Raw genomic sequence first — 25,535 nt, forward strand, 5'->3', positions numbered from 1 at the left:
CTCGCTAATCCAGAGCCTGCTAGGGTGCTTTTTCTGGAGAAAATGAAAGCTCTTGTTGATGTCTGGCAATGGGATTGCCTGATTTTCCCACAGGAAATCCCCTCTTCTCTGTCATCACTCAAACCCGCAACTCAAAGCAGAAGTGAGAGGCTGTGCTCAGCCTGTACTTCTCAGGAACAGTTAATGGGCCCAAGACAGAGGCTGGAGATTCTGGTCTCATGCAACACCAGAGCAGTAGCTGGCCCCTCAGAGGAGGCAGGATAGGGCCAGACTGTGCCTTGCAGGTACCAGGCCACATGGAGGCTGCATTGGCTGGGGAGGAGCACAGTACAGGCCAAAATGTTTCCAGAGAAGATGCCAGTGGCCCATGAGTGCACGATTCACACTGCTAGTGATGAGACCAAAGCACCATGGCAGAGCTAGGACCTTGGTGAACTCTGTCCTATTGAATGGTTCTTCCATGACCCAAATATCTGGGCGCCTTCCAGCCGGGCATTAAGTAACATGATCCTGGCTTCCTAGAGGGAGAACTCTGCATGCCAGGGAGGGGGTGCTTTGGGAGAGATTTCAGGGGAGGGGCTGTTTTTAAAGGTCCTGTTTCTTTCAGAGCAGACCAGGCAGAGCCATACTGCTGGCACTGGGAGCAGGAAGTGGTGAGTCCATAATTCCTGGGGGAGTTTGCTCCACAGTCTGGGAGTGGCCCCTGAGGAAGCCCTGTCTCCAGCACAGATGAGCTTTCCCTGCTGGCGGAGAACTCCATTGGACAGTAAGAACAGTAGGACAATGGAACAGATGCCTCGGGAGGTTGTGGAATCTCCTCCACTGGAGGTTTTCAAAAGGAGGCTGGAGCCATCTGTCTGGGATGGTTTGAACACAACAAATCCTGCATCTTGACTAGATGACCCTTGTGGTCCCTTCTAACCCTATGGTTCTATGGACCTGAGAAGCAGAGCTGTCAATCACAGCCCCCCGGCTGGAGCTTTAGGCTCTTTTAGGTGCCTTGGCCCAGGCCACTGTTATAGAAAAGTGCTTATATGCTATTTTATATAAATGTTGAATAAGTTTGTTCTTATAACTTAGCATAAGTTACTAACTTAGCATCAGTGATTAAAGTAGTTGAAGCCTTAGGCCAAGGTCAGGATGACCTGAGAGAAATGCTGACGAAGCAGCTGCAAAACCAGTTGAGACTGCCCGTTATCACTGGAGATAAGGGAGAAATGCAAAAAGAAGAACTAATTGTCTTCAGGAGTACATCTGGTACCCGGCAATGGACTGTCCACTCAGCAACAAAACTGTCCAATAGGAAAGGACAGAGACCCCTACTCAAATTAGGGAATTGGACTTTGAACATGGGCAAGGGCGGTGTTACCAACTGTAAAGGGTATAAATGCTTGCAATTTCTGAGGGGCGGAGTCCCTCTCCTGAGGCACCCAGCTCGAGCTGTATTTCTGTTGACTAATAAAGGATGCTTGTATAAATTGGTCTCAGAGTTTAGAAGTTCGTGGGATCCTAGAGTCGAATCTAACACCTAGATTGGTTAGAGACCTGCTAATTCATTTTCCTTTACACCACTGAGCGTCCCAAAAAACAGGGCTGTGACCTTGCACCTGTTCTGGTGAGGCACTACAGGTCCTGAACTGGGGTGCATAGGTCCCCAAACAACCTTTGCCCCCAGCTGCCGCCCCGTGGCTTGTTAGCAACTTGTGGGCTGAGTGGCTAATGGAACCCTGGCCCACGAGAGGCACCACCCACATGCGTCCTGATTGGAGAAGCACCCGGCCACACCGATTGGTCCAGCTGCACTATTTAAGCCAGAAGGAGGCACAGAAAGTTGTTTGTGCAAATGGATTAGTTCCTGGCTGGCTGCTTTGTTGGACCCTGCCTTTTTGACTGGCTCCTGAGCCCTGCTCTGCTGACTTGTACCCAGATCCTGCCTTCCTGACCTGTTCCTGCCTCTTGGCTGTGACCACTAGGTCTGACTGCCCAAGCCCCAGTTGTGACATTTCTAAGGGCAGTCTGTGCAGGGTCTCATGGGCTCATGGTAGTCTGTGTTCTTGAGGAAATGCACTGTGGCGTTCTGTACTAGTTGGAGTTTTCTAAGGGCTGAAGGCTTCATGCCCAGGTCTATCACACTGCTGTCATCAGATGAGTGGTGATGAAGGTGTGAATAACTGAGGCCAGGTGATTGTCTGCCAGGAAGGCATGAGTGGGCTTGCCAGCTGGAGGTGGGAGAAAGCACGACTCATGGAAGCTGCATTGTGTCATATATTTCCCCTGCTCGACCTTTACCAACTCCACAAATCTTATTGATTCCAGTGCAGGCCCTCCTGATTTACACCAGATTGCTTCAGAGTAATGTGGGTGTAATCAGGCTCTGAATGAGCTCTCCCATGACATCTAGTGATGGGCTGAGGAAGAGGACTTCAGGAGCTGACTTTAGAATCATAGAATCATAGAAGATTAGGGTTGCTAGAGACCTCGGGAGGTCATCTAGTCCAACACCCTGCTCAAAGCAGGACCAACCCCAACTAAATCATCCCAGCCTGGGCTTTGTCAAGCCTGACCTTAAAAACCTCTAAGGAAGGAGATTCCACCACCTCCCTAGGTAACCATTCCAGTGCTTCACCACCCTCCTAGTGAAATAGTGTTTCCTAATATCCAACCTAGACCTCTCTATGACAGACCCCCCCATAAAGCTTTATGAAAATATGCTTATGAATATATATATGATGTATCTGGAATATGTTTCATGCTACATATGCCATGTAACATATCTATGTAAAGGTTATGATCTACTGAATATATTCATCCTATTTGTATGCATGTGCCATTGTTGTATTTGAAGTTATGAATACTGGCTGTATACTTGTTTGATTTTAAATAACCTAAGTAAAGCATTTGGTCAGCTTCTTTAGAAGGGAATTTGCAAGTTAAGTGCCCAATCAAGAAGCACTTAATGCACAATGGATCTTGGAAGGCTCCAATCCACATAAGAAGTCTACCTGAGGACGTTCAAGGTAGCATGTAAGCAATGGCTGCTGCCTGTAAAAACTGAGTCATGCATGGACATGTGACTTGCCCATGTGACTCCAAAACTCCATCTTGGAGCTGGACTTTGCATATGAGAGAGGAGCGGGTCTCCACCTACAAGAGAAAGTCTGTTTAAGCCTGTGGGAGACCCCTCCATTTGGTCTTCAGCTGGCTAAAGAGATAGCCTCTCCACCCCCAAGGATACCTGAAAGAAACTGGAACAAAGGACAGTAACTACAGGGGGTGTGAGTTATTGCTAGACCCAGACTAGAAGGAGACTAGCCTGTAAAAGGAAGCTTACTGGAACTCCTCTGAGGGTGAGGTTTTATCTGTTCTCTTAGAAATAGACATAGACTTGCATGTTCTATTTTATTTTGCTTGGTAATTCACTTTGTTCTGTCTGTTACTACTTGGAACCACTTAAATCCTACTTTCTGTATTTAATAAAATCACTTTTTACTTATTAATTAACCCAGAGTATGTATTAATACCAGGGCAGGTGGGGGGGGGCAAACAGCTGTGCATACCTCTCTATCAGTGTTATGGAGGGCAAACAATTTATGAGTTTACCCTGTATAAGCTGTATACAGGGTAAAACGGATTTATTTGGAGTTTGGACCCCATTGGGAGTTGGGCGTTTGAGTGTTAAAGACAGGAACACTTCTTAAGCTGCTTTCAGTTTAAGCCTACAGCTGTTAGGGGACATGGTTCAGACCTGGATCTGGGTTTGCAGCAGGCTAGCGGGTCTGGCTCAAGCCAGGCAGGGTTCCAATCTGGGAGGGTAGGGAAAGCAGGGGCAGAAGTAGTCTTGGCACATCAGTTGACAGCCCCAAGGGGGTTTCTGTGATCCAACCCATCACACTCTCCCACTGCAACTTGAGACCATTGCTCCTTCTTCTGTCATCTGCCACCACTGAAAACAGCTGAGCTCCATCCTCTTTGGAACCCCCCTTCAGGTAGCTGAAAGCTGCTATCAAGTCCCCCCTCACTCTTCTGCAGATTAAATAAGCCCAGTTCCTCCAGCCTCTCCACATAAGTCATGTGCCCCAGCCCCCTAATAATTTTCGTTGCCCTCCGCTGGACTCTCTCCAATTTTTCCACATCTTTTCTATAGTGGAGGCCCCAAAACTGAATGCAATACTCCAGTTGTGGCCTCACCAGTGCTGAATAGATGGGAATAATCACTTCCCTCGATCTGCTGTCAATGCTCCTACTAATGCAGCCAATATGCCATTAGCCTTCTTGGCAACAAGGGCATGCTGCTGACTCATATCCAGCTTCTCGTCCACCGTAATCCCCAGGTCCTTTTCTGCAGAACTGCCGCTTAGCCAGTCGGTCCCTAGTCTGTAGCGGTGCATGGGATTCTTCCGTCCTAAGTGCAGGACTCTGCACTTGTCCTTGTTGAACCCCATCATATTTCTTTTGTCCTGATCCTCTAATTTGTCTGGGTTACTCTGGACCCTATCCTTACCCTCCAGCTTATCTTCCTCTCCCCCAGCTTATTGTCATCCGCAAACTTGCTGAGGGTGCAATCCATCCCATCATCCAGATCATTAATGAAGATATTGAATAAAACTGGCCCAAAGACTGACCCCTGGGGCACTCTGCTTGATACTGGCTGCCAATTAGACATGGAGCCATTGATCACTACCCATTGAGCTCGACAATCTAGCCAGCTTTCTATCCACTTTATAGTGCATTCATCCAGCCAATACTTTTTTAACTTGCTGGCAAGAATACTGTGGGAAACTGAATCAAAAGCTTTGCTAAAGTCAAGGTGTATCACGTCCAGTGCTTTCCCCATATCCACAGAGCCAGTTATCTCATCATAGAAGGCAATCAGGTTGGTCAGGCATGACTTGCCCTTGGTGAATCCATGTTGACTGTTCCTGATCACCTTCCTCTCCTCCAAGTGCTTCAAAATGGATTTCTTGAGGACCTGCTCCATGATTTTTCCAGGGACTGAGGTGAGGCTGACCAGTCTGTAGTTCCCTGGATTCTCATTCTTCCCTTTTTTAAAGATGGGCACCATATTTGCCTTTTTCCTATTGTCCAGGACCTCCTCCGATCGCCACAAGTTTTCAAAGATAATGGCCAATGACTCTGCAATCACGTCAGCCAACTCCCTCAGCACTCTTGGATGCATTAGATCTGGACCCACGGACTTGTGCATGTCCAGCTTCTCTAAATAGTCCTTAACCTGTTCTTTCACTACTGAGGGCTGCTCACCTCCTCCCCATACTGGGATGCCCAGTTCAGCAGTTTGGGAGCTGATCTCGTCTGTGAAGATGGAGGCAAAAAAACATTGAGTACTTCAGCTTTCTCCACATTATCTGTTACTAGGTTGCCTCCCCAATTCAGTAAGGATCCCACACTTTCCCTGACCTTCTTGTTGCTAACATACCTGGAGAAACCCTTCTTGTTACCCTTCATATCCTTTGCTATCTGCAACTCCAGTTGTGCTTTGGCCTTCCTGATTACACCCCTGCATGCTCGAGCAATACTTTTATACTCCTCCCTTGTCATCTGTCCAAGTTTCCACTTCTTGTAAGCTTCCTTTTTGTGTTTAAGCTCACCAAAGATTTGTCTGTAAAGCCAAGCTGGTCGCCTGACATATTTGCTATTCTTTCTGCCCATTGGGATGGTTTGTTGCTGCACCCTCAAAAAGTCTTCTTTAAAATACAGCCAGCTTTCCTGGACTCCTTTCCCCCTCATATTAGCCTCCCAGGGGATCCTGCCCATCGGTTCCCTGAGGGAGTCAAAGTCTGCTTTTCTGAAGACCAGGGTCTGTACTCTGTTGCTCTCCTTTCGTCCTTGTGTCAGGATCCTGAACTCAACCATCTCATGGTCACTGCCTCCCAGGTTCCCATCCACTTTTGCTTCCCCTACTAATTCTTCCTGGTTTGTGAACAGCTGGTCAAGAAGAGCCCTGCCCCTAGTTGGTTCCTCCAGAACTTGCACCAGGAAATTGTTCCCTACACTTTCCAAAAACTTCCTGGATTGTCTGTGCACCGCTGTATTGCTCTCTCAGCAGATATTGGGGTGATTGAAGCCCCCCATGAGAACCAGAGCCTGAGATCTAGTAACTTTTGTTAGTTGCCTGAAGAAAGCCTCGTCCACCTCATCCCCCTGGTCTGGTGGTCTATAGCAGACTCCCACCACGACATCACCCTTGTTGCTCACGCTTCTAAACTTAATCCAGAGACTCTCAGGTTTTTCCTGCAGTTTCATACTTGAGCTCTGAGCAGTCATACTGCTCTTACATAGAATGCAACTCCCCCACCTTTTCTGCCCTGCCTGTCCTTCCTGAACAGTTTATATCCATCCATGACAGTACTCCAGTGATGTGAGTTATCCCACAAAGTCTCTGTTATTCCAATCACATCATAATTCCTTGACTGTGCCAGAACTTCCAGTTCTCCCTGCTTGTTTCCCAGGCTTCTTGCATTTGTGTATAGGCACTTAAGATAACTCACTGATTGTCCTGCTTTCTCAGTATGAGGTAGGAGTCCTCCATTCTTTTGCTCTCCTGCTTGTGCTTCCTCCTGGTATCCCACTTACCTCAGGGCTTTGGTCTCCTTCCCCTGGTGAACCTCGTTTAAAGCCCTCCTCACTAGGTTAGCCAGCCTGCTTGCGAAGATGCTCTTCCCTCTCTTTGTTAGGTGGAGCCCGTCTCTGCCTAGCAATCCTATCTCTTCAATCAGACCCATAGCAGGTCCATAGCAAAACTATCTCTTCAATCAGACAGCTGAGCACGAAGCCCTACATTTCAACAGTCTCCAGGCACAGGAAGCTGTATGTTAAGGAGGTGGGAGAAGGCTCCTGAGGGGTAACACTACCTTTGTTTGTTTGACTCCTTATTTTTATATTTTTTAAAGAGCAGCTGCATTCCACACCTTGAGTAAACTCCTAAACGTTGCCAGTTGCATTAGAGAAGATGGCTATTTCGGAAGCCATTTGCAGCAATGGTCAGTGTTGTATATTGAGGCATTGATTTCTTTAGTCATTTCTGTTAAAAGTAAATAATTAAATTGCTAAGAAAATATAATATCTAAAATTATTAAATGTTTAAATACTAGACCATACTGTGATTTACCCCATCTTACTATAAATTATTTCTAGGCTAATTTTAAGTAATTATAATTAACCTATAGATCAGCGTTTCTCAAACTGGGATCTGCGGACCCCTGGGGGTCCAAAAGGGTAGTCCAGGGGATTCGCGGGCCCCACTGATCAACTCCTCCCCTTTCCTCCCAGAACCTCCTGCATGCCACTGAACAGCTGTTCAGCGGCATGCAGGAGGCACTTGGAGGGAGGGGGAGGAGCGGGGCTGGGGTGCTCAGGGGAGGGGGTGGAAAGAGGCAGGGAAGAGGAGGAGCAGGGGTGGAGCGAGGGTGGGAAGAGGTGGGGTGGGGATGGGGTCTTGGGGGAAAGGGGTGGAGTGGGGGCAGGGTCTGGGGCTGAGTGGGGGGTCTTGGGGGTCCATGAAAATTTTTAAATCATAATGGGGGGCTTGGGTTGCTATAGTATGAGAACTGCTGCTATAGATTCAAAGTGGGGGTAGGGTTTGACAGACACAAATGGATGTCAGTGAAAATGTCACCCCCAGATGTTGAGGCCAGAAGGGGCCATTTCAGTCCTCCAGTCTGAGCTCCTGCATAACCCAGGCCAGAGACCCTGACCAAGGGACTGCAGGATTAGGAAATCATTTTTCCCTACTACATAAGTGACACTGTGAGGTCCGGTGACTTTTAAAGACATCCAGCTCTGATGTAAAGACTCCAGGTGATGAAGGATCCACCATCCTGGGAACCATTGTCCAGTGACTAGTTCCCATCCCTATTAAAATGCGTCATATTTCCGTTTTGAATTGTTCTAACAGCACCTTCCAGCCCTTGGCTCCTGTTACGTGTGTGCCTGCTAGTGTCCCTAGTGTCACAGTGGATGGATGGGGCAGATATCTCCTCCATGCGGACTCTGGTTTCTTCTCTTGGAGCTAGAGCCAGGTTAGATATAAATATTTCTTCTGGTTCCTCTTCTCAACTCAGATAACAATTTTTGCAGCCTTTAAACAAAATTGCTGAGACCACAGAAGGAAATGAGCTCCCAGCAGGCTGCTTCTGCTCAGCTTTGTTTCTCTTTGTGCAGAAGAGGCTGAGGGATATTCTGTGCAGTGGATTCCAAGGGGCAGGACAAGCCATGATCTGGCTGGCTTGCTGCGTAACTGGTGTACTTATCATTTTGTTAGTGCCCTGGAATCTACACCAGGGTTTGTCTTACTTCTGTAATTTGTCTGGTCTTTCTTAGCTAATTGATTCGTAAGTAACTTCTATGACAGTTATTCAATCACTACACAATAGAGTCATAGATTACTGTGATCATTTAGTCCTGTATAACACAAGCCATAGGAAGTCCTGTTTGAACTAGAGTGTATGGTTTAGAACCTTACCTGATCACTCTCGTTACGGTGTGTATGGTAACACCCATTGTTTCATGTTCTCTATGTATATAAAATTCCCCCACAGTATTTTCAACTGCATGCATCAGATGAAGTGAGCTGTAGCTTACGAAAGCTTATGCTCAAATAAATGTGTTAGTCTCTAAGGTGCCACAAGTCCTCCTGTTCTTTTTGCGGATACAGACTAACCTGGCTGCGACTCTGAAAGCTGGTGTAGAACAGCATATGCAGCCCACAAAGTGTTACCTGGGCTGCAGGTTGAGAACCACAGTACCCCCCAAACTCCTATGCTCAGCACCCTCCACCCAGAGACCCCCCCCACAGAGTGGGGCCAGGAGCGGAGAGCTGGGCATGGGGCAGGGGGCTGGGACCCCGACCCTGGACCCTGCTGCGTGGGGCCAGGCAGCAGCTGGCTGTCCAGACCCCGCTACGGGAAGCTGCCCAAACCCCGACCTCAGACCCTGCCGCATGGGGTTGGGTGGTAGACAGCTGCCTGGACCCCAGACCCCGTCATGTGGGGCTGAGTAGCAGCCAGCTGCCCAGACCCCGCCACAAGGAGCCAGGGGGCAGCCAGGATCCTGGCCCTTACCGCGTGGGTCCGGGTGGCAGCCAGCTGCCCAGATCCTGAGCCTCACTGGCAGGGAAGCCGGGACCAGCCTTTAGCACACAGCTGAGCTGGACTGCAGCTGTGTGCTAACTGGGCCACATGCGACCCGCGTGTTGAGAACCGCTGGTTTAGAAAAACATCCAGTCTTTGTTTTAAAATTGTCAGTGATGGAGAATCCACAACTCTTGGTAAATTATTCCAAAGGTTACTTGCCATCACTGTTAAAAATTTGCACCTAATTTCGAGACTGAATATGTCTAGCTTCAACTTCCAGCCATTGGATCTTATTATACATTTGTCTGTTAGATTTAAGAGCCCTGTTCCCCTTATAGATACTTGCAGACTATGATCAAGTCTTCCATTAACCTTCTGTTGTTAAACTAAGTAGCTTCAGCTTCTTGACTCTAAAGCACTAATCGACATGTTCACTAATCCTTTAGTCATTCTTCTGGCTCTTCTCTGAACCCTCTCCAATGTGTCAACATCCTTCTCAAATCATGGACACCCAAACTGGCCACTGTATTCTAGCAGCAGCCACACCAGTGCCAAATACGGAGGTGAAATAACCTCTCTGCACCTGCTCAAGATCCCCTTGTTCATACATCCTAGGACTGCATCAGCCCATTGGCCTCAGCATTGCAAGGGGCCCTTGTGTTCAGCTGATAATCCACCGCGACCCGCAAGTCTTTTTCAGCGTCACTGCTTCCCAGGGGAGAGTCCCCCATCCTTTAAGAACAGCCTGCATTCTTTGTTCTCAGATGTGTAACTTTACCTTTGGCCACATTAAAACAAATATTGTATGCTTGCAACCAGAATAACAAGTGATCCTGGTCGCTCTGTACCAGTAACGTGCCCTCTTCATTGTTTACCCCTCCACCAATCTTTGTGTCATCTACAACAGTGGTTCTCAACTAGGGGTCCGAGGGTCCCTGGGGGACCACAAGCAGCTTTCAGGGGGTCCATAAAGCAGGGCCGGCAAAAGACTTGCTGGGCCCCAGGGCTGAAAGCTGACGCTGGACTATGAGGGGTTGAAGCCCAAGGCTCTGAGCCTCACCACCTGGGGCTGAAGCTGAAACCTGAGCACCTGAGCTTCGTGGGAGCCCCCTGTGGCATGAAGCCCCAGGCAATTGCCCTGCTTGCTACCCCCTAACGCAAGTCCTGGCTCTTATATGCAGAAAAACAATTGTGGCACAGCTGGGCCATGGAGTTTTTATAGCATGTTTGGGTGGTGGAGGGGGAGCTCAGAAAGAAACGGGTTGAGAACCCCAGATCTACAACCTTTATCAGTGAGGGTTCTGTTTTCTCCCAGGTCATTAATAAAAATGTTAAATAGTCTAGTGCCAAGAACCCATCCACCTGGGACCCCATTTGAAACACTCCTACTCCGTGACGTGAGTCACCATTTGCAATTGCATTTTGAGATCTGTCAGTTAGCCAGTTTTTAATCCATCTAATATGTGCCATGTTAATTTTATATTGGTCTCATTTTTTAACCAAAACATTGTGCAGGACCAAGTCCAACGCCTTACAGAAGTGGAAGTATATCACATCAACACTGTGACTTTAGCGCTCTGTAGTTTATGTGCTTAGTATTTAATTTCAAGCAACCACAGTGAATTGCTACAAAGCCTGGCAGACGATTCCCTGACTGTGCCTGAGAAATGCTGTGGCTTATGGTGTGACTTGAGTATGGCTGGTGCCCAAGTCTCAGATGGGGAGCATTTTATGCCATGCACTTGTGGGACACTTCATTCCCTGCTGTATTCTCCCCCTGGCCCACACCTGTCTTTATGGCGATCTTCTGGAGGCGACTGGCTGTTAGTCAAAGATACAGGGGTGGTTGCGGTCTAAGGAGTAGATCCTCTCAGGAGAGGTAAAAGGGGCATGAAGTACGTGGGCTGGAGCCAGGAGTGGTGGAAAACTCCCTAAAATTGTGGGGCCACCAGAGCCCAAACCATGGCCCTGCCCTCACACCGCCCATTCCCCCTGAGGCCCTGCCCTCGTGCCACCCATTCCATCTGGAGGCCCCACCCTCATGCCACCTATTTCATCCTGAGGCCCCGCCCTCATGCCACCCATTCTGCCTGAGGCCCCGCCCCAACTCATTCTTCTCTGCCCACTCCCCCTGTCGCTTGCCCTTACGGGTGGGAAAAAGTGATGGGGCCCCTGGCGTCCCCTATTCTGGCTCCCCAGCTGGAGCATTCAGCCATGGTGCCTGTTTCCCAGAGGCACTGAGTCAGGGGCAGGTTACACTCCTGTTTCTTTGGCTGTATTTCCAGCTGGGGTGGGCTTGTCTCGCCTTCTCCCCTGATGCTCTTTCCCTGCTGTGGCAACAGAGACACCATTCCTCCTGGGTCCCCAGCCTGCATCTCTAATGGCTCTGAGCTGCCCCAGAGTGCTCTGGGCTCCTGAAGATCACCCCTGCCCATCGGGGTACTGGAATGGGGGGAGGGAGCCAGGAGGCCATGGCCCCCCTACTTTCTACCAGCTGAAAGGGCAAGCGATGGCAGGAGGGGGTGAAGAGGAGCAAATGAGGGGCGGGGCCTTGGGGGGAAAAGGCAGTGCGAGGGTGGGGCATCGGAGGGAATCAGGGCCTCGGGGAGAAGGGGCGGTGTGAGGGCAGGGCCTCAGGGGGAATCGGGGCCTCGGGGAGAAGGGGCCATGCAGGGTGGGATCTCGGGGGGCGGAGGGTGTGGTGTGGTGCAGGAGGGGCCCTGTGGCCCCCCCCTTCTGTGCCCCCCCCCTACTTTCAGGGCGCTTCCCCTGCTCCTGCTCCCATGCTCCATGCTGAATGGAGACAACTCTGCCCCTCGCCAGCAGGGCGTCTGAGCTACAGCCATCGATGGGTTTTAGGCTTGATCTGCGTTATCAACTTATCTCGGTATCACTGCATTGCTCAAAGGTGTAACCTCTGGTGTAGACAGCGCTGTGTCGGTGGGTGGGATTTTCCCATCAACATAGCTACCGCCTCGCGGGGAGGTGAGTACCAATGCCAACAGGGGAGCTTCTCCCATTGGCATAGGTAGTGTCTTCTCTAAGTGCTACAAACCCTTAGTCTCAGGTCCCGCGGGCAGGGAAGGCCACCCCCATTGTACAGATGAGAGCTGAGGCACAGGAGAGGCTAAGGGATTGGCTCAAGGTTATGACACAAAGCCAGTGGCAGAGCTGGGAAGAGAAACTCGGGCTCCTGCACCCCAGTTCAGAATGCTCTCTACTAGCCCAGGCCTATGTGCCAAGGGCAGGGGGAGGTGATGGGAGCTGGGCTGAGCAGACTGGAGCTATGGGGGGATAGTGTGCGGGAGCATTGATCATTTGGGGGTGGGGGATGGGCCAGCATTAGGGGCTGCTGCGCCCAGTACTCAGCTGCCTTCATCTCCCCTTCCTCTATTCTGTCACCTGATTGGACGCGGCTGGGGCTGAGAAGAGTATAAAAGATTCATGGATTCCAAGGCCAGAAGTGACCACTGTGATCATCTTGTCTGACCTCCTGGATAATCCAGGCCAGAGAGCTGACCGCAGGTGATTCCTAGAGCAGAGCTGTTAGAGAAACATCTCAGCTTGGTCTAAAAACTGTCAGTGATGGAGATTCCATCACAACCCCTGGTGAATTGCTCCAATGGTAATTACAGTCATTCAAAGGGTCAATCCGAGCCCCGCGGCCCCTGTCCCAGCTGGCCAGGGAGGCTGGGCAGGCAGTGAGGGCTCCCGGGCAGCAGGGAGAGTAGTTCAGAGGAGGAGCTGGGACTGGGAGCTCCCCTCTCCTGGGGGCTATGTGGGACCAAGAGAAAGAGAATGGGAACAAAGGGGTGACAAGGTCTGAAAGGAACCCATGTGCCCATGCAGGCCCAGAGCCTGCCACGGAAAAGGGGTGTGTGTGTATGTGAGTGAGCATGCAGTGAGAGGGCTGCGTGTGTGTGTGTGTGTGTGTACGCACCCATGAGTGGCTCTAATGGGGCACAGCCCTCACACTCTCCCCACCCTGTAGCCAGGAGGGGAAGAGGTCTCAGCCCCATCCATTGCTTTGGGGAGGGGGCGGGTCTCTCCTTCTGATGGTGTTAGAGGACACGTCCCATAAATTATTCAGTCCGTTTGACTCCTTTAATGGAACTGCTCTGTACATGCCACTACCTGTGGCCAGCCTGGTAGCCCCTGTGCGACACACACGATCTATAGGCTGATACCTCTCCCTTGGGAGCAGCGCTACTTGGCTCTTACACCACTCTCCACAGATGAAGTGTGCATCACCAGCCGCAGTCTATGGAGGCAGAAACTGAGGCACAGCTTGGGAAAGGGACCTGCCCCAGGTCACACAGGGACACATCAGTAGCAGAGATGGAAACAGAACCCAGGAGTCCAGGTTCCCTGCTTGCCACACTAGAGCATGATGACTGAACCATGCAATAACCAAAGTTGGTGTGGAAGCTTCTACCCCACCTCACCCCAACCCCCTCCCCATCTGTCCCCATCAACCCTGACCCCAGGGACCCCCCTCAACATCTGTCCCCATCACCCCTAGGAAGCCCTTCCCCCACCTGATTCCATCACCCCTGGTCCCCAGTTGCTCCCTCAATATCTGCCCCCATTATTCCTAGGAACCTCTTCCCCCCTGACCCCATCAACCCAGTTCCAGGAACCCCCCCTCCTCACCCAATCCCATCACCCCTGGTCCCAAAGAGCTCCCTCAATATCTGTCCCCATCATCCCTAGGAACCTCTTCCACCCCGACCCCATCATCCCAGCCCCAGGCAACTCCCTCCCCATTTGATCCCATCATTCCTGGCCTAGAGAACCCCCTCCCCATCTGACCCCATCATCCCTGACCCCAGGGAGCACCCTCCCCATCTGACTCCATGATCCCCAGCCCCAAGGAGTCCCCCCCTCATCCTTGGCCCAGAGAGCCCCCTCCCCATCTGACCCTATTGTCCCTGGCCCAGAGAGCCCCCCTCCCTACCTGACCCCCATCATCCCTGACCCCATCACCCCCAGCCCCAAGGAGTCCCCCCCTCATCCCTGGCCCAGAGAGCCCCCTCCCCATCTGACCCCATTGTCCCTGGCCCAGAGAGCCCCCCTCCCTACCTGACCCCCATCATCCCTGACCCCATCACCCCCAGCCCCAAGGAGTCCCCCACATCATCCCTGGCCCAGAGAGCCCCCTCCCCATCTGTCCCCATCACCCTGGCCCATGAGTAAGGTGTGTCTGTCATTCCAGCTGGAGCCCGGACAGGCTGTGCAAACCCCAGGGCCTCCTAGAGAAACAAGGTGTTGAGCTGTAGAGGGGCAGTTCCCAGGCTGCTGGGTGCTGTCTGCCCTCCCCCCGTCACATTCCATACTTGTATCCAGCTAGTGCCAGGTGCATCATGTCACGACACACGGCCTGACATGTCGTGATACAGTTCACCCCACTAAGTGTGTGTGTGTAAGGTGGGTGCGGGGGGTATTACCAGCCCTACGTCTTGTTTGTGTGCAGTAAGGAGTCTCCCTAACCGTGGGGTGCGTATGGCATGGGTGGGGGGTTCTCCCACTCCCCACTGGTGGAAATGGGGCAGGGGCTCAGCAACCCTGTGAAAGAGGCACAAAGGTCAGCGCTAGGTCCCTGAATGTTGCTACCGCCCTGGGGTCTCAGCCCAAGAGCCCTGCCCAGTGTCAGCACCATCATGGGGATGCCCCCGCAGCAGCTGGGATTGTTCATGGGCTTCCCATGGGCAGGAGCAGCGTCGGAGCTCCCTGGATCTGCGCAGAGGGTGGATGGAGCCGTGGGGCTGGGCACACAGTGGGGAGGTTCTTGCTTCTTGGGTTGCTTGGAGCTGGAGCATAGCTGGGAGTCCCGCTGCTTGCAGGGGGTGCTCTCCTCCCCACCCCTGGGGGTGTTACTTCTGGCATGGCGTGTAGCTGATGTGATGCGAGCAGCCGTGGCTGGGGTGCAGGTGGCCACCTCTGTATGGGCCAGCAGGGGCACAGTCTCTGTGGGCAGGGATAGGCAGCGTGAGGTCACTCCTCCCTGCCCCTTTAGCACCCAGCCCCCTCCGCTGGCTCATTTTGAGCCAGTGCCAGGCCTACCTGGCCTGCCACAGTCTGCTCGCCCTCGGGGCGCATGCAGGGTCTCTGGGTGCCAACGCAGCCGCTTCGGGTCACACTGTCACCCTGAGCCTCGGGTCTCGCTCTATCGTTCCAGCCTCTTCCAGGCTTTGCCTGTTTCCCCTCTTTTTCCTTAACCCCCTTTCTTTCCCTGCCCCTTCCCCCTTATTCCCCACCTCCCTTCCACGGCGCCCCCTTCCCCCAGCCCAGAGGCGTCACCTGATCTCAGTAGGCACCACGGGCTGGCTGCGCCTCCGTCTGCAGTACCACAGCAGGGCCCAGAGGATCGAGAGCAGCAGGACCAGGAGGAAAATGGCCCCCAGGACAGAGCCCACAATGAGCCCCACGTTCCTTGTACCTGCAGAAGGGGAGCAAACCTGTCACCTTCTCCCCTCCCCGTACCGGGCTGGGACCTACACCCAGAAAGCACCGCAGGGACCCCTGGCTGCTGAGCCCCATCGACACCCCTGCCCACCGGGCACTGTTCCCATATTCGCTCTGCATGCCCAAGGGGCGTCCCCTGCTGGGCTGCCCATGAGGCCCTGGCCAGGCCCATGTAATCCATGGGGCCCTGCATGGGCAATAGCTCCTGTGAGAAGGTGCCTGCTGCGTGGGGTCAGTGCATTAGCCTGGAGCTGCAGCTTGGCCCCAAGAACCTGGCCGTCCCTGGCACCTGGTCAGCCCCAGCGATGGGGGCAGAGATGGGGGAGTCGCCTTTGCTGTCTATGGGTCATTGTTCCCAATGCAGGAGGCAAGGGGGATTAGAGTCAGAGAGCTTAAGGCGAGAAGGACCCATCAGATCATCCAGTCTGCCCTCCTGCACATCACAGCTCACCAGCCCTCCCCCCACAGCACCCCCATAGAACCGGGATTACACTAAAGTACCACAGCCCAGCAGAGCCCTAGCTGTGGGGCACCAACCACAGAGCCCAGGAGGGGCTGAGTCTCCATTGTTCTCTACGGGGAAGGAGGTTCTCCACTGTTCTCTATTGGGGGGGGTTCTCCATTGTTCCTTATGGGGAAGGGGGTTCTCCATTGTTCACTATTGCGGGGGGGTTCTCCATTGTTCCCTTTGGGGAAGCGGGTTCTCCATTGTTCCCTAGGAGGGTCTCCATTGTACCCTATGGAGAGTTCAGAGTCGCAGCCGTGTTGGTCTGTATCCGCAAAAAGAAAAGGAGGACTTGTGGCACCTTAGAGACTAACACATTTATTTGAGCGTGAGCTTTCATGAGCTACATTTCACTTCATCGGATGCATCATGAAAGCTTATGCTCAAATAAATGTGTTAGTCTCTAAGGTGCCACAAGTACTCCTTTTCTTCCTATGGAGAAGGAAGTTCTCCATTGTTCCCTATAGGGGGGCTCTCCATTGTTCCCTATAGGGAAGGGGGCTCTCCATTGTTACCTACAGGGAAGGGGGGGTCTCCAGTGCTCCCTGGGGGCTGCTGGGGGCTGAGCTCTGTTCTGGCTCTGGCCCCTCAGGCTGCCCCTCACACTGATATTTTTGGACATGCCCCTCCCCTCAGGGTGCTCACAACGCCAGGCTGGTCCCGCTCCCAGCCCAGCCTGGGGTTCAGGCTCAGCTTCAAGAAGCTGCTGCCAGATGCTTGGGTCCTGCCCCACTGGGCGCTCGGGTGCTTGCCCCCTGTCCTGGCCTTGTGCCCCCCATCTTACCTGAGTAGCCGATGCGAGGGATGGAGACGTGCACCATGCACTGGGAGTAACCGACCCTGTTGGTCACGCGGCAGCAGTAGGTCCCGGCGTGCTCCTGAGACAGGCTCTGGATCATCAGGTCTCCGGAGCCTTGCCCTGCTCAGGAGAGACCCAGCCCTGAGTGGGCCCCCACAAAGTACCCCCGACAGGGCGGCGCCAGCTCCTCCACCCCTAGGTGGCCCTGGGACAGCGCAGGGCAGCCAGAGCCCCCTGGCAACACATCAGGGCCATGTGTGGGCCCACCCCCAAAAACACCCCAGCTGCTCCATCCATGAAAAGGGTCCCCCCGGTGCCAAGACCTCAGGAAACTCATGTCACAGACATTGCCAAGGGGATGCTCCCAGCTCAGCACAAGAGCATCCCACCCTCTGGGCGCCCCCACCTCTCCCCTGCACCATCCTGGTGCACACACCCCATGATGAGCTCAGCAAAGTGAGCAGCCCACCTCCCAGGGACCCCCCGCCCCCACTGCTTACCCTGCATTGTCCTGGGGGGCAGCCAGCCCATGGCATAGTCCCCTCCCATCTTGGACCACTGGTAGGAGAGGGGAAGGGAGCCCCCATCAGAGCAGCACCTGAGCATGAGGTCCCTGCCCCTGGCCAGCTCCCCATCCATCCAGCACCGAGGGGCGGCCGGCTTCTCTGGGGAGAGACACAAATCACATCAGTTAATGGGAGCTAGTAAGGAGCAGCAGGGATGGACAGGTGGACATGGCCATGCTCAGAGACAGACAGGCAGGCAGGCAGAGCTCGGGTACAGCAGGAATGGGGTGGCAGTGCCCCCTGAAAGGGGGAGTCAGAGGATGGGGATTGCTGATGGACAGGCAGATTGGTGGGCAGGGTCGGTGGGCTGAAGTCAGCATATGGGGACTGGCAGGCAGGGTCAGATCAGTAGGCAGTGTCTGTCCACGGGGAATGGCAGGCGGGGGTGGTGGGCAGAGGTAGGTCTGGGGGTGGCGGGGGCAGTGATGGTTGGGTCAGCGGTTGGAGTTTAGATCTGTGGCCGGGCTTAAGTTGTGGGGGTTCGGTCAGTAGGGGGAGTTTGGGTTAGTGGGTTGGGTCCGTGGGTGGGGATTGGAACTCACCTAGCACAGTGATGGTGACCTGGTGGGTGTTGGCAGTGGGTGAGGGTGAGTCAGTGGGTGGGGGTGGGTTAATGGGTGACGGTTGAGTCAGTAGGTGCAGGGGGATCAGCAGGGTTGCTGGGCCTCACCTAGCACAGTGACGGTGTTGGCAGGGGTTGGTGTTGGGTGAGTGGGTGGAATTTGGGTCAGAAGGTGTGGTTGGGTTAATGGGTGGGGTTGGGTCAGTGAGTAGAATGTGGGTCAGTGGACCATGGGGGGATCAGTGGGGGGGTGGGACTCACCTAGCACGATGAGGGTGACCTGGAGGGTGTTGGCAAGGGTTCGTGTTAGGTCAGTGAGTGGGGCTGGGTCAGTGGGTGGGGTTTGGTTAATGGATGGGGTTGAGTCAGTGGGCAGTGGATGGGTCGGGGTCAGAGGCAGATTAAAGGTTTGTGGGGCCCTGGGTCAGAGCAAGTGAGGGCCCCTTCTGCCTGCAGAACAATCCCCCACTCCCCAGAAGGAGAGCTGGGTGGCCAAGTAAGTCGGGGCATGGGCACCCATTTCTCTGGGGGGTCCCCAATTGGCTGGGGGCCCTGGGAATGGGCCCTGTTGGCCCAGTGGCTAATCTGCCACTGCTGGGGGTGAGGGGCCAGCAGTTGGGGGCGGGACTCACCGAGCACAGTAATGGTGATCAAGTGGGTGTCGACAGTGGCTTTCTTCACCCTGCACTCGTAGGTGGCCGAGTCCGACACCTGCAGGTTTGCCAGGTGGATGGAGGCATCATACAGGCTTGGGTCCTGGGCCACAAATGCCACCCTCCGCTGCAGGCCTGGGACACTGCCATACCTGATCTTCTGGTCCTGGTAGATCAGGAACTGATGGGGAGGAACCGAGCAGCAGTGAGCAATGGTGAGTGGTGAGCAAGGGGGACTGGAGACCTGCCAAGGGGCAGAACCAGGGCAGGAGCAGCACTGGGGGCTGAGAATCCAGGTCCTTGGGGACCGTCCTGTACAGGGAGCTGCTAGAGATGCATGTTCTACACCAGTGGTTTTCAAACTGTGGGTTGGGACCCCAAAGTGGTCACAACCCGATTTTAATGGGGTCACCAGGGCTGGTGTTAGAGTTTCTGGGGCCTGGGGCCAAGTCCAAGCCCCAACTCCAGCTCCACCACTGAGGACTGAAACCCAAGCCCCACTGCCCAGGGCCAAAGTCCCATGGCTTCTGCCCTGGGTGTTGCGGGTCAGGTTACAGGCCCCGCACCTGGGGCTGAAGCCCTCGGGCTTTGGCTTTGTCCCCTCCCCCCGCCTGGATCGGTAGGGCTTGGGTTTTGCCCCCCTCCAACCACCCCCCACCCAGGATGGTGGGGCTTGGGCTTTGGCTTTGGCCCCCAGGGCCAGGGTGGAGGGGCTCGGGCAGGCTCAGGCTTCAGTCCCCACTGCTGGGGTTGTGTAGTAATTTTTGTTGTCAGAAGGGGTTACGGTGCAATGAAGTTCGAGAACCCCAGTCTACACTGATGGTGCTGGGTGGTGGGGCAGGGAATGCCCTGCCCAGGGACTGGGGCCAACTGGGAGCGGAGAGGCTGGTGGAGCCCAAGCCAGGTGAGCTCAGAGTCCAGGCATGGGGCGGCGGGGGGAAGGGGATGTAAGGGATTCTGTGGAAGGCAGAAGCGCAGGGCCCAGGGGGAAGGGGTCAAGGCCTCAGGAGCAGAGGGTGACAGCCCCTCTTGAGGGAGGCCTCTCGCTGGGGCAAGTCACAGGGGGCAGCTGGAACAGGACAATTCAATGGGCCCTGGGGGAGACTCGGACCTGCTGCTGGGGCTGTGCCCGAGGGAGGGACCGGCACTATGAGGGGGCTCAAGAATATGCACACACACAAGGGTGAGGAAGGGTGGCCGGGTGCCATCAGCCAGGTTGGCAGAGGGGGCAGTGCCCAGGGGTCTCCGCAATCGAACTGGATCCATGGGAGATGGAATCTGAGCAAGGACCCAGTGCTGGGCAGGGCGTAGCAGTCCATGAGGCAAAGGCAGGGGCAGGAACTCGACCAAGGTGTCCCAGCAAGCCAGGGGCAGAGCTGGAAACAGACCCCAGCACAGATTCCAACCAGGCGTTTGATGTGCCTTGCTAAGGAAGTGGGATGAGGGGCAGGACTCAGACTCACCGGCAGCCTCTGGTCAGGGTTCACCATGGTCCATATAATGTCCAGGTTGTTGGGTCCATTGTCCTCAGGCTCCAGGATGTAGGGGCAGCCCAGCCTCACCGAGTCCCCCTGAGCCAGGTACAGCACCTGCTGGCCCTTTGCATTGATCCGCACGGCCTCCAGCAGAGCTGAGGGACAGACAGACAGAGCCACCCATCAGGACAGACAGGCTAGTGCTGGGCAGAACAGCTGCAAAGGGAGGGAGGAGTCCCCGGGCACCTTCTGCGGAGACTGAGCCCTTCCTGCAGTGCCCAGAGCCAGCTATGCAGGGAGCCAGTCCTGTGGCCTGCCAGTGTGGGAATGAGTGAGGGGATTGTCAGAGAAGGGGCTCTGGGGGAAGCATGTCCCATCAACTTTTAGAAGATGCTGCATAGGGGGGCATTATCCATGCAGGGACCAGGCTGTGCCCTGGGCAGAGATGGGCTCCCTTCCCCGGAGCTGGGCTCTATTGCCCAATATTTGTCAAGCTGTGGACATCTTGCTGCAAGGATCCCACTTGGCCCTGTCAGAATACAGCGAAGCAGGGTGGGTTTTGCCCTGTATCTGAGGCCAGTGCCCCTGGGGTGATCTCTGGTGAATACTTACCTCAGGCCAGTGAGCTCAGACAGCCCCTAGGGGGAGCCACACTGCTGATACTGGGGCTCGATGTGAAATGCTGTGCAGCAGGGGGCACTGCAATGGACAAGCGTGCACATAATGCACTCAGGAGTGTGCCAGTCCAACACATTCCAGCCAGCAGAGGGCAGCATCCTGCACAAAGGCCCCCCCCCCCCCCCCCCCCGCGCTGATGAAGTGAACAATTTCACTCAACTGATTTTTAAAGTTGCCAGTTTCAGCAACCTGCTGGGTCCTGACTCAGCCTCGGGAAAGTGAGCGAAGGTCCTGCAGGGAATGAGGGGGCGGGGGTGTTGTTATTTATTGCACTGCTTCATTAAGAGGCTTCTCCAACTTGCACCAATTGCCAACAGCAGCCAGGGTTCCACAGGCCCGGGAAGCCCAGCCATGCCCCCTGCCTGCAGCTGGAAAAGAGTCCACAGGGGAGGTTCTCAGAGCTAGATCTGCCAGGGCTGATGTGTCTAAGCCAGGTATGTCTGCAGAACACACCCAGCCTTGGTACTCTGGGAGAGCTGCCTGCTACCAGCCTGAGGGGACCTCTCCAGTGTTTCATTGTTGTGTAATTAATTGGTGACTCTTTGCAGAGCACTTTCTAGGTGCAGTGTAATCCAGGTGCAAAGGACTCTTGCTTGCAAAGTGTCACTATATGGGAGGACAGCACAGGAAGGTAACATGCCTGGGAAAAGGGTGCTGCTGGCTGATTGTCACTCCTGTGGCAGCTGAGGGGATTCCAGCTCAGGTAGATACACATATTCTAGCTTTGATGGAGCTGCTAGCTCAGTAAAAATAGCAATCCAGCTCTGGCAGTACTGACGGTGGGATGGGCTAGCCACCTGAGCAAGCAACTGGAGTCCTGGGCGGGACTGTACTCGGGGCAGTTATCCCAAGTGTCCTACCACCCATGCCGTGGCAGCTACACTGTTCTGTGTAGCTCAGTGGTTCTCCCTGAAACGCTGCGGGTACACAGAGATCTTTCAGGGGGTACATCAACTCATCTAGATATTTGCCTAGTTTTACAACAGGCTATATGTAGCGAAATCAGTACAAACTAAAATTCCATACAATGACTTGTTTATACTGCTTTTTATATTGTAAGTACAATATTTATATGTCAATCAATTTATTTTATAAATACATCGTAAAAATGAGAAAGTCAGCCGTTTTTCAGTAGTAGTGTGGCTGTGATACTTTTGTATTGTTATGTCTGATTTTACAAGCAAGTAGTTTTTAAGTGAGGTGAAACTTGGAGTTACACAAGACAAATCAGCCTCCTGAAAGAGGGACAGTGGCCTGGAAAGGTTGAGAACCACAGATGTAGTGCACTAGCTCAATCAAAACTACTCTGTGTACACCGACCTGAGCTGGAAATTACACTGCCAGCTCCAGTGTAGACGTACCGTAAGAGGTTTCTCTCTTGCTGCATTTTGTCAGCGCTGCTCCATACGGGAAATGCCCAGATTTATGGAGCCGGAGCAGTTTTGTGGCGCACTAAGGGCTTGAGTACACACAGGTGTAAAATGACAACTATAGGGGAAACTATTCGGCTCTAGCTCTGCCTGCTAAACTGCCCAGTGTGAACGCTTCTCTGGAATGAGAATGACTGTATTCCAGTATAATTGCTCCTGTTCCATAATGAACTCCATGTTATTCTCGAATCAAGTGTCCACACAAGGAAGTTATTCCAGCACAACTATTATTGTTATTATTTATTAGGTGTATTACCGTAGCTCCTAGCAGCCCCAGCCAGGGACCAGGCCCCATGGTGCTAGGAGCTGTACATTATTTATTAGGTGTATTATCGTAGCACCTAACAGCCCCAGCCAGGGACCAGGCCCCATGGTGCTTGGGGCTGTGCAAATGCAAAACAAAGAGACAGTTCCTATCCCAAGGAGCTCACAGGCATTATTCCACTACAGCTATGCTGGGCAATTTCCCCATGTAGATGAGCCCTAAATTGCCAGGCTGGGAGCCATGGGGAGGGAGGGGGGTTTAGAGCCAAGTTCAGTAGCGTTCCCACCCTCTCCGGCTCCCTGTCGCTGGCTGGGGAGGGCCTGAGGGGTCCCTTGGAGAAGCCTACCTGGTGTTAGACACAAGAGGAGGAGCTGGACAGTCCCTCGCCCAGCCATGGTCCTGCAGCCTCTCCCAGCGTATCCAGAGCAGCAGAGAAGAGAGACGATCCTGAGTGGGGAGCTCGGAGACAGGGAAGCAGAGCGTCTTGGGGCTGCTTTTATCTGCCGGGGCTGGGTGTTCCTCCCTCCAAGGAGAATGCCTTTGGGGTGAGTGAGGAGGTGAGTGAGCGGCTCCAAGCCGTGAGTGTGAGCTGCCGCCCGCTCTCTCCTGTGCCTACCTGATAATTAACACTGGCTTGGCTGGCGTGGGCTTTCCTGCTAGCCGGGCTTGTTGCCCTGCATCCTTCTCGCACAGGGAGGCCTGACAGGTGGCTCTCTAGGCTCAGGGCTTGGGAGGAAGGTTGGCGACAGCTGGCCTCAAAGCTTTTAATGGGGCCTCAACCCATCCGCTGAGCTTACACCTACAGTTTCCACCTGCAGCGGCGGGCACCAGTGACCTGGTAGCAGGGAGATGTCTATTCTCCCTGTGTGGTGTGTGTGGCTACCAGGCTGCCGGCCCCTCCCCCTGCACCATAGCCAGTGGGACACAGCCGCAAGCCCATACCAGGCGCCCGCTTGTCACACAGAGTCTCAAAGGAGAGATAGGGTTGCCAACCCCTCCAGGATTGCCCTGGAGTCTCCAGAAATTTAGAGATTAATCTTTAATTAAAGATTATGTCATGTGATGAAACCTTCAGAAATATGTCCAACCAAAATTGGCATCCCTAGTGAGAGAACATCCCAGGTCTGGCCAGGCAGTGGAGGAGGGGGCAGGGCAGGCTGCCTGTGCCGGCAACACATCTGTCTCTGGTGCCGGGGGCAGAGGGACCATCTGCAGAATGAGCAAAACCAAAGGAGGATTAGAAACAGCCAGGGAGGGAGATTAAACATGAGTCCACCTGAGCGGCCAGTTTGGATGTGAGCGTGCGACATAGGGAGCACCAGTGTGTGACAATGAGCCTGTAACACTGTGTGTGAATGTGCAACTGTGCGCATGTGACGGGGTGTCATAAATATAAAGGGAAGGGTAAACCCCTTTAAAATCCCTCCTGCCCAGAGGAAAATTCCTCTCACCTGTAAAGGGTTAAGAAGCTAAAGGTAACCTCGCTGGCACCTAACCAAAATGACCACTGAGGAGACAAGATACTTTCAAAAGCTGGGAGGAGGGAGAAAAACAAAGGGTCTGTGTCTGTCTGGGTGATGCTTTTGCCGGAGACAGAACAGGAATGGAGGCTTAGAATTTAGTAAGTAATCTAGCTAGGTATGTGTTAGATTATGATTTCTTTAAATGGCTGAGAAAATAGCTGTGCTGAATAGAATGAATATTCCTGTCTGGGTGTCTTTTTTGTAACTTAAGGTTTTGCCTAGAGGGATTCTCTATGTTTTGAATCTAATTACCCTGTAAGGTATCTACCATCCTGATTTTACAGAGGTGATTCCTTTTTTACTTCTATTAAAAGTCTTCTTGTAAGAAAACTGAATGCTTTTTCATTGTTCTAAGATCCAAGGGTTTGGGTCTGTGGTCACCTATGCAAATTGGTGAGGATTTTTACCAAACCTTCCCCAGGAAGTGGGGTGCAAGGGTTGGGAGGATTTTGGGGGGAAAGACGTTTCCAAACTACGTTTTTTCAGGAACCCAGATAAAGTTTGGTGGTGGCAGTGGAAGTCCAAGGGTAAAATAGTTTGTACCTTGGGGAAGTTTTAACCTAAGCTGGTAAAAGTAAGCTTAGGAGGTTTTCATGCAGGCCCCCACATCTGTACCCTAGAGTTCAGAGTGGGGAAGGAACCTTGACACGGGGTGTGGGACTGTGGGCATGTGACGGGGTGTGAAAGGGTGTGATGGGGTATGTGTGAATGTGAGCATGTGATGGTTTGTGGGACTATGTGTTACAGTGTGTATGAGAGATGGGATGTGACAGGGTTTGTGACTGAGCATGTGATGGGATGTGACTGTGAGGATGTGACTGTGTGTGATGGTTTGTGTAACTGGGAGTGTGTTACACTGTCACACCCCATCTCACACACACTGTATGTGACTTTTGAGTGTGTGATGGGGTGTGACGGTGTGCGTGTCACTGTGAGCATGTGACGGGGTGTGATGAGATGTGTGTGAAAGTGAGCGTGTGACAGTGTGTGACTGTGCATATGTGATGGTTTGTGTGACTGTGTGTTACAGTGTGTGTGAGATGAGGTGTGACAGTGTGTGTGTGTGACTGCGCATGTGTGATGGTTTGTTGACTGTTACAGTGTGTGTAAGATGAGGTGTGACAGAGTGTGTGTGACTGTGAGCATGTGACAGTGTGTGACTGCATGTGTGATGGTTTGTGTGACTGTGTGTTACAGTGTGTGTGAGATGGGGTGTGACAGTGTGTGTGACTGAGTGTGTGACAGGGTGAACCCAAATCTAGATGTTCCCATGCTCGTGTTGTTCCTCCAGGTGCTCTGAGTCCCCCCCCCCGGGGCCTGGGCACCACATCTCAGGTTGTATCTTACCCACAGTGTTTGTGTGCGGGTGTGAGAGGGATAGTATGCATGTCTGGCACAATGTACATGTGCTGGGGTGTGGCACACCAGTTAGCACTGACTGCTAGTGGGGAGCGACCCCTATGGAGTCACCTGCCCTGCTCCCTGCCGCACAGCGCCCCTCAGCAGCAGGTGGTGCACTGGGGCC

The 25,535-nt window shown here is 53.3% G+C and overlaps 1 protein-coding gene across 1 annotated transcript; it reads right to left on the bottom strand.

Moving 5' to 3' along the window:
- Positions 1-15,385: 15,385 nt before the first annotated feature.
- Positions 15,386-22,882, bottom strand: VSIG8 (V-set and immunoglobulin domain containing 8). Its single transcript, XM_077841634.1, has 6 exons — positions 22,834-22,882; positions 20,067-20,269; positions 18,619-18,820; positions 17,359-17,523; positions 16,844-16,978; positions 15,386-15,528 (listed from the first exon to the last, which is right to left on the bottom strand). The coding sequence occupies exons 1-6, from the start codon at positions 22,880-22,882 to the stop codon at positions 15,386-15,388; spliced, it is 897 nt and encodes a 298-aa protein (XP_077697760.1).
- Positions 22,883-25,535: the final 2,653 nt, after the last annotated feature.

This window comes from Eretmochelys imbricata, chromosome 24 (genome assembly GCF_965152235.1).
Source record: "Eretmochelys imbricata isolate rEreImb1 chromosome 24, rEreImb1.hap1, whole genome shotgun sequence".
In the NCBI taxonomy this organism is placed as follows: Eukaryota; Metazoa; Chordata; order Testudines; family Cheloniidae; genus Eretmochelys; species Eretmochelys imbricata.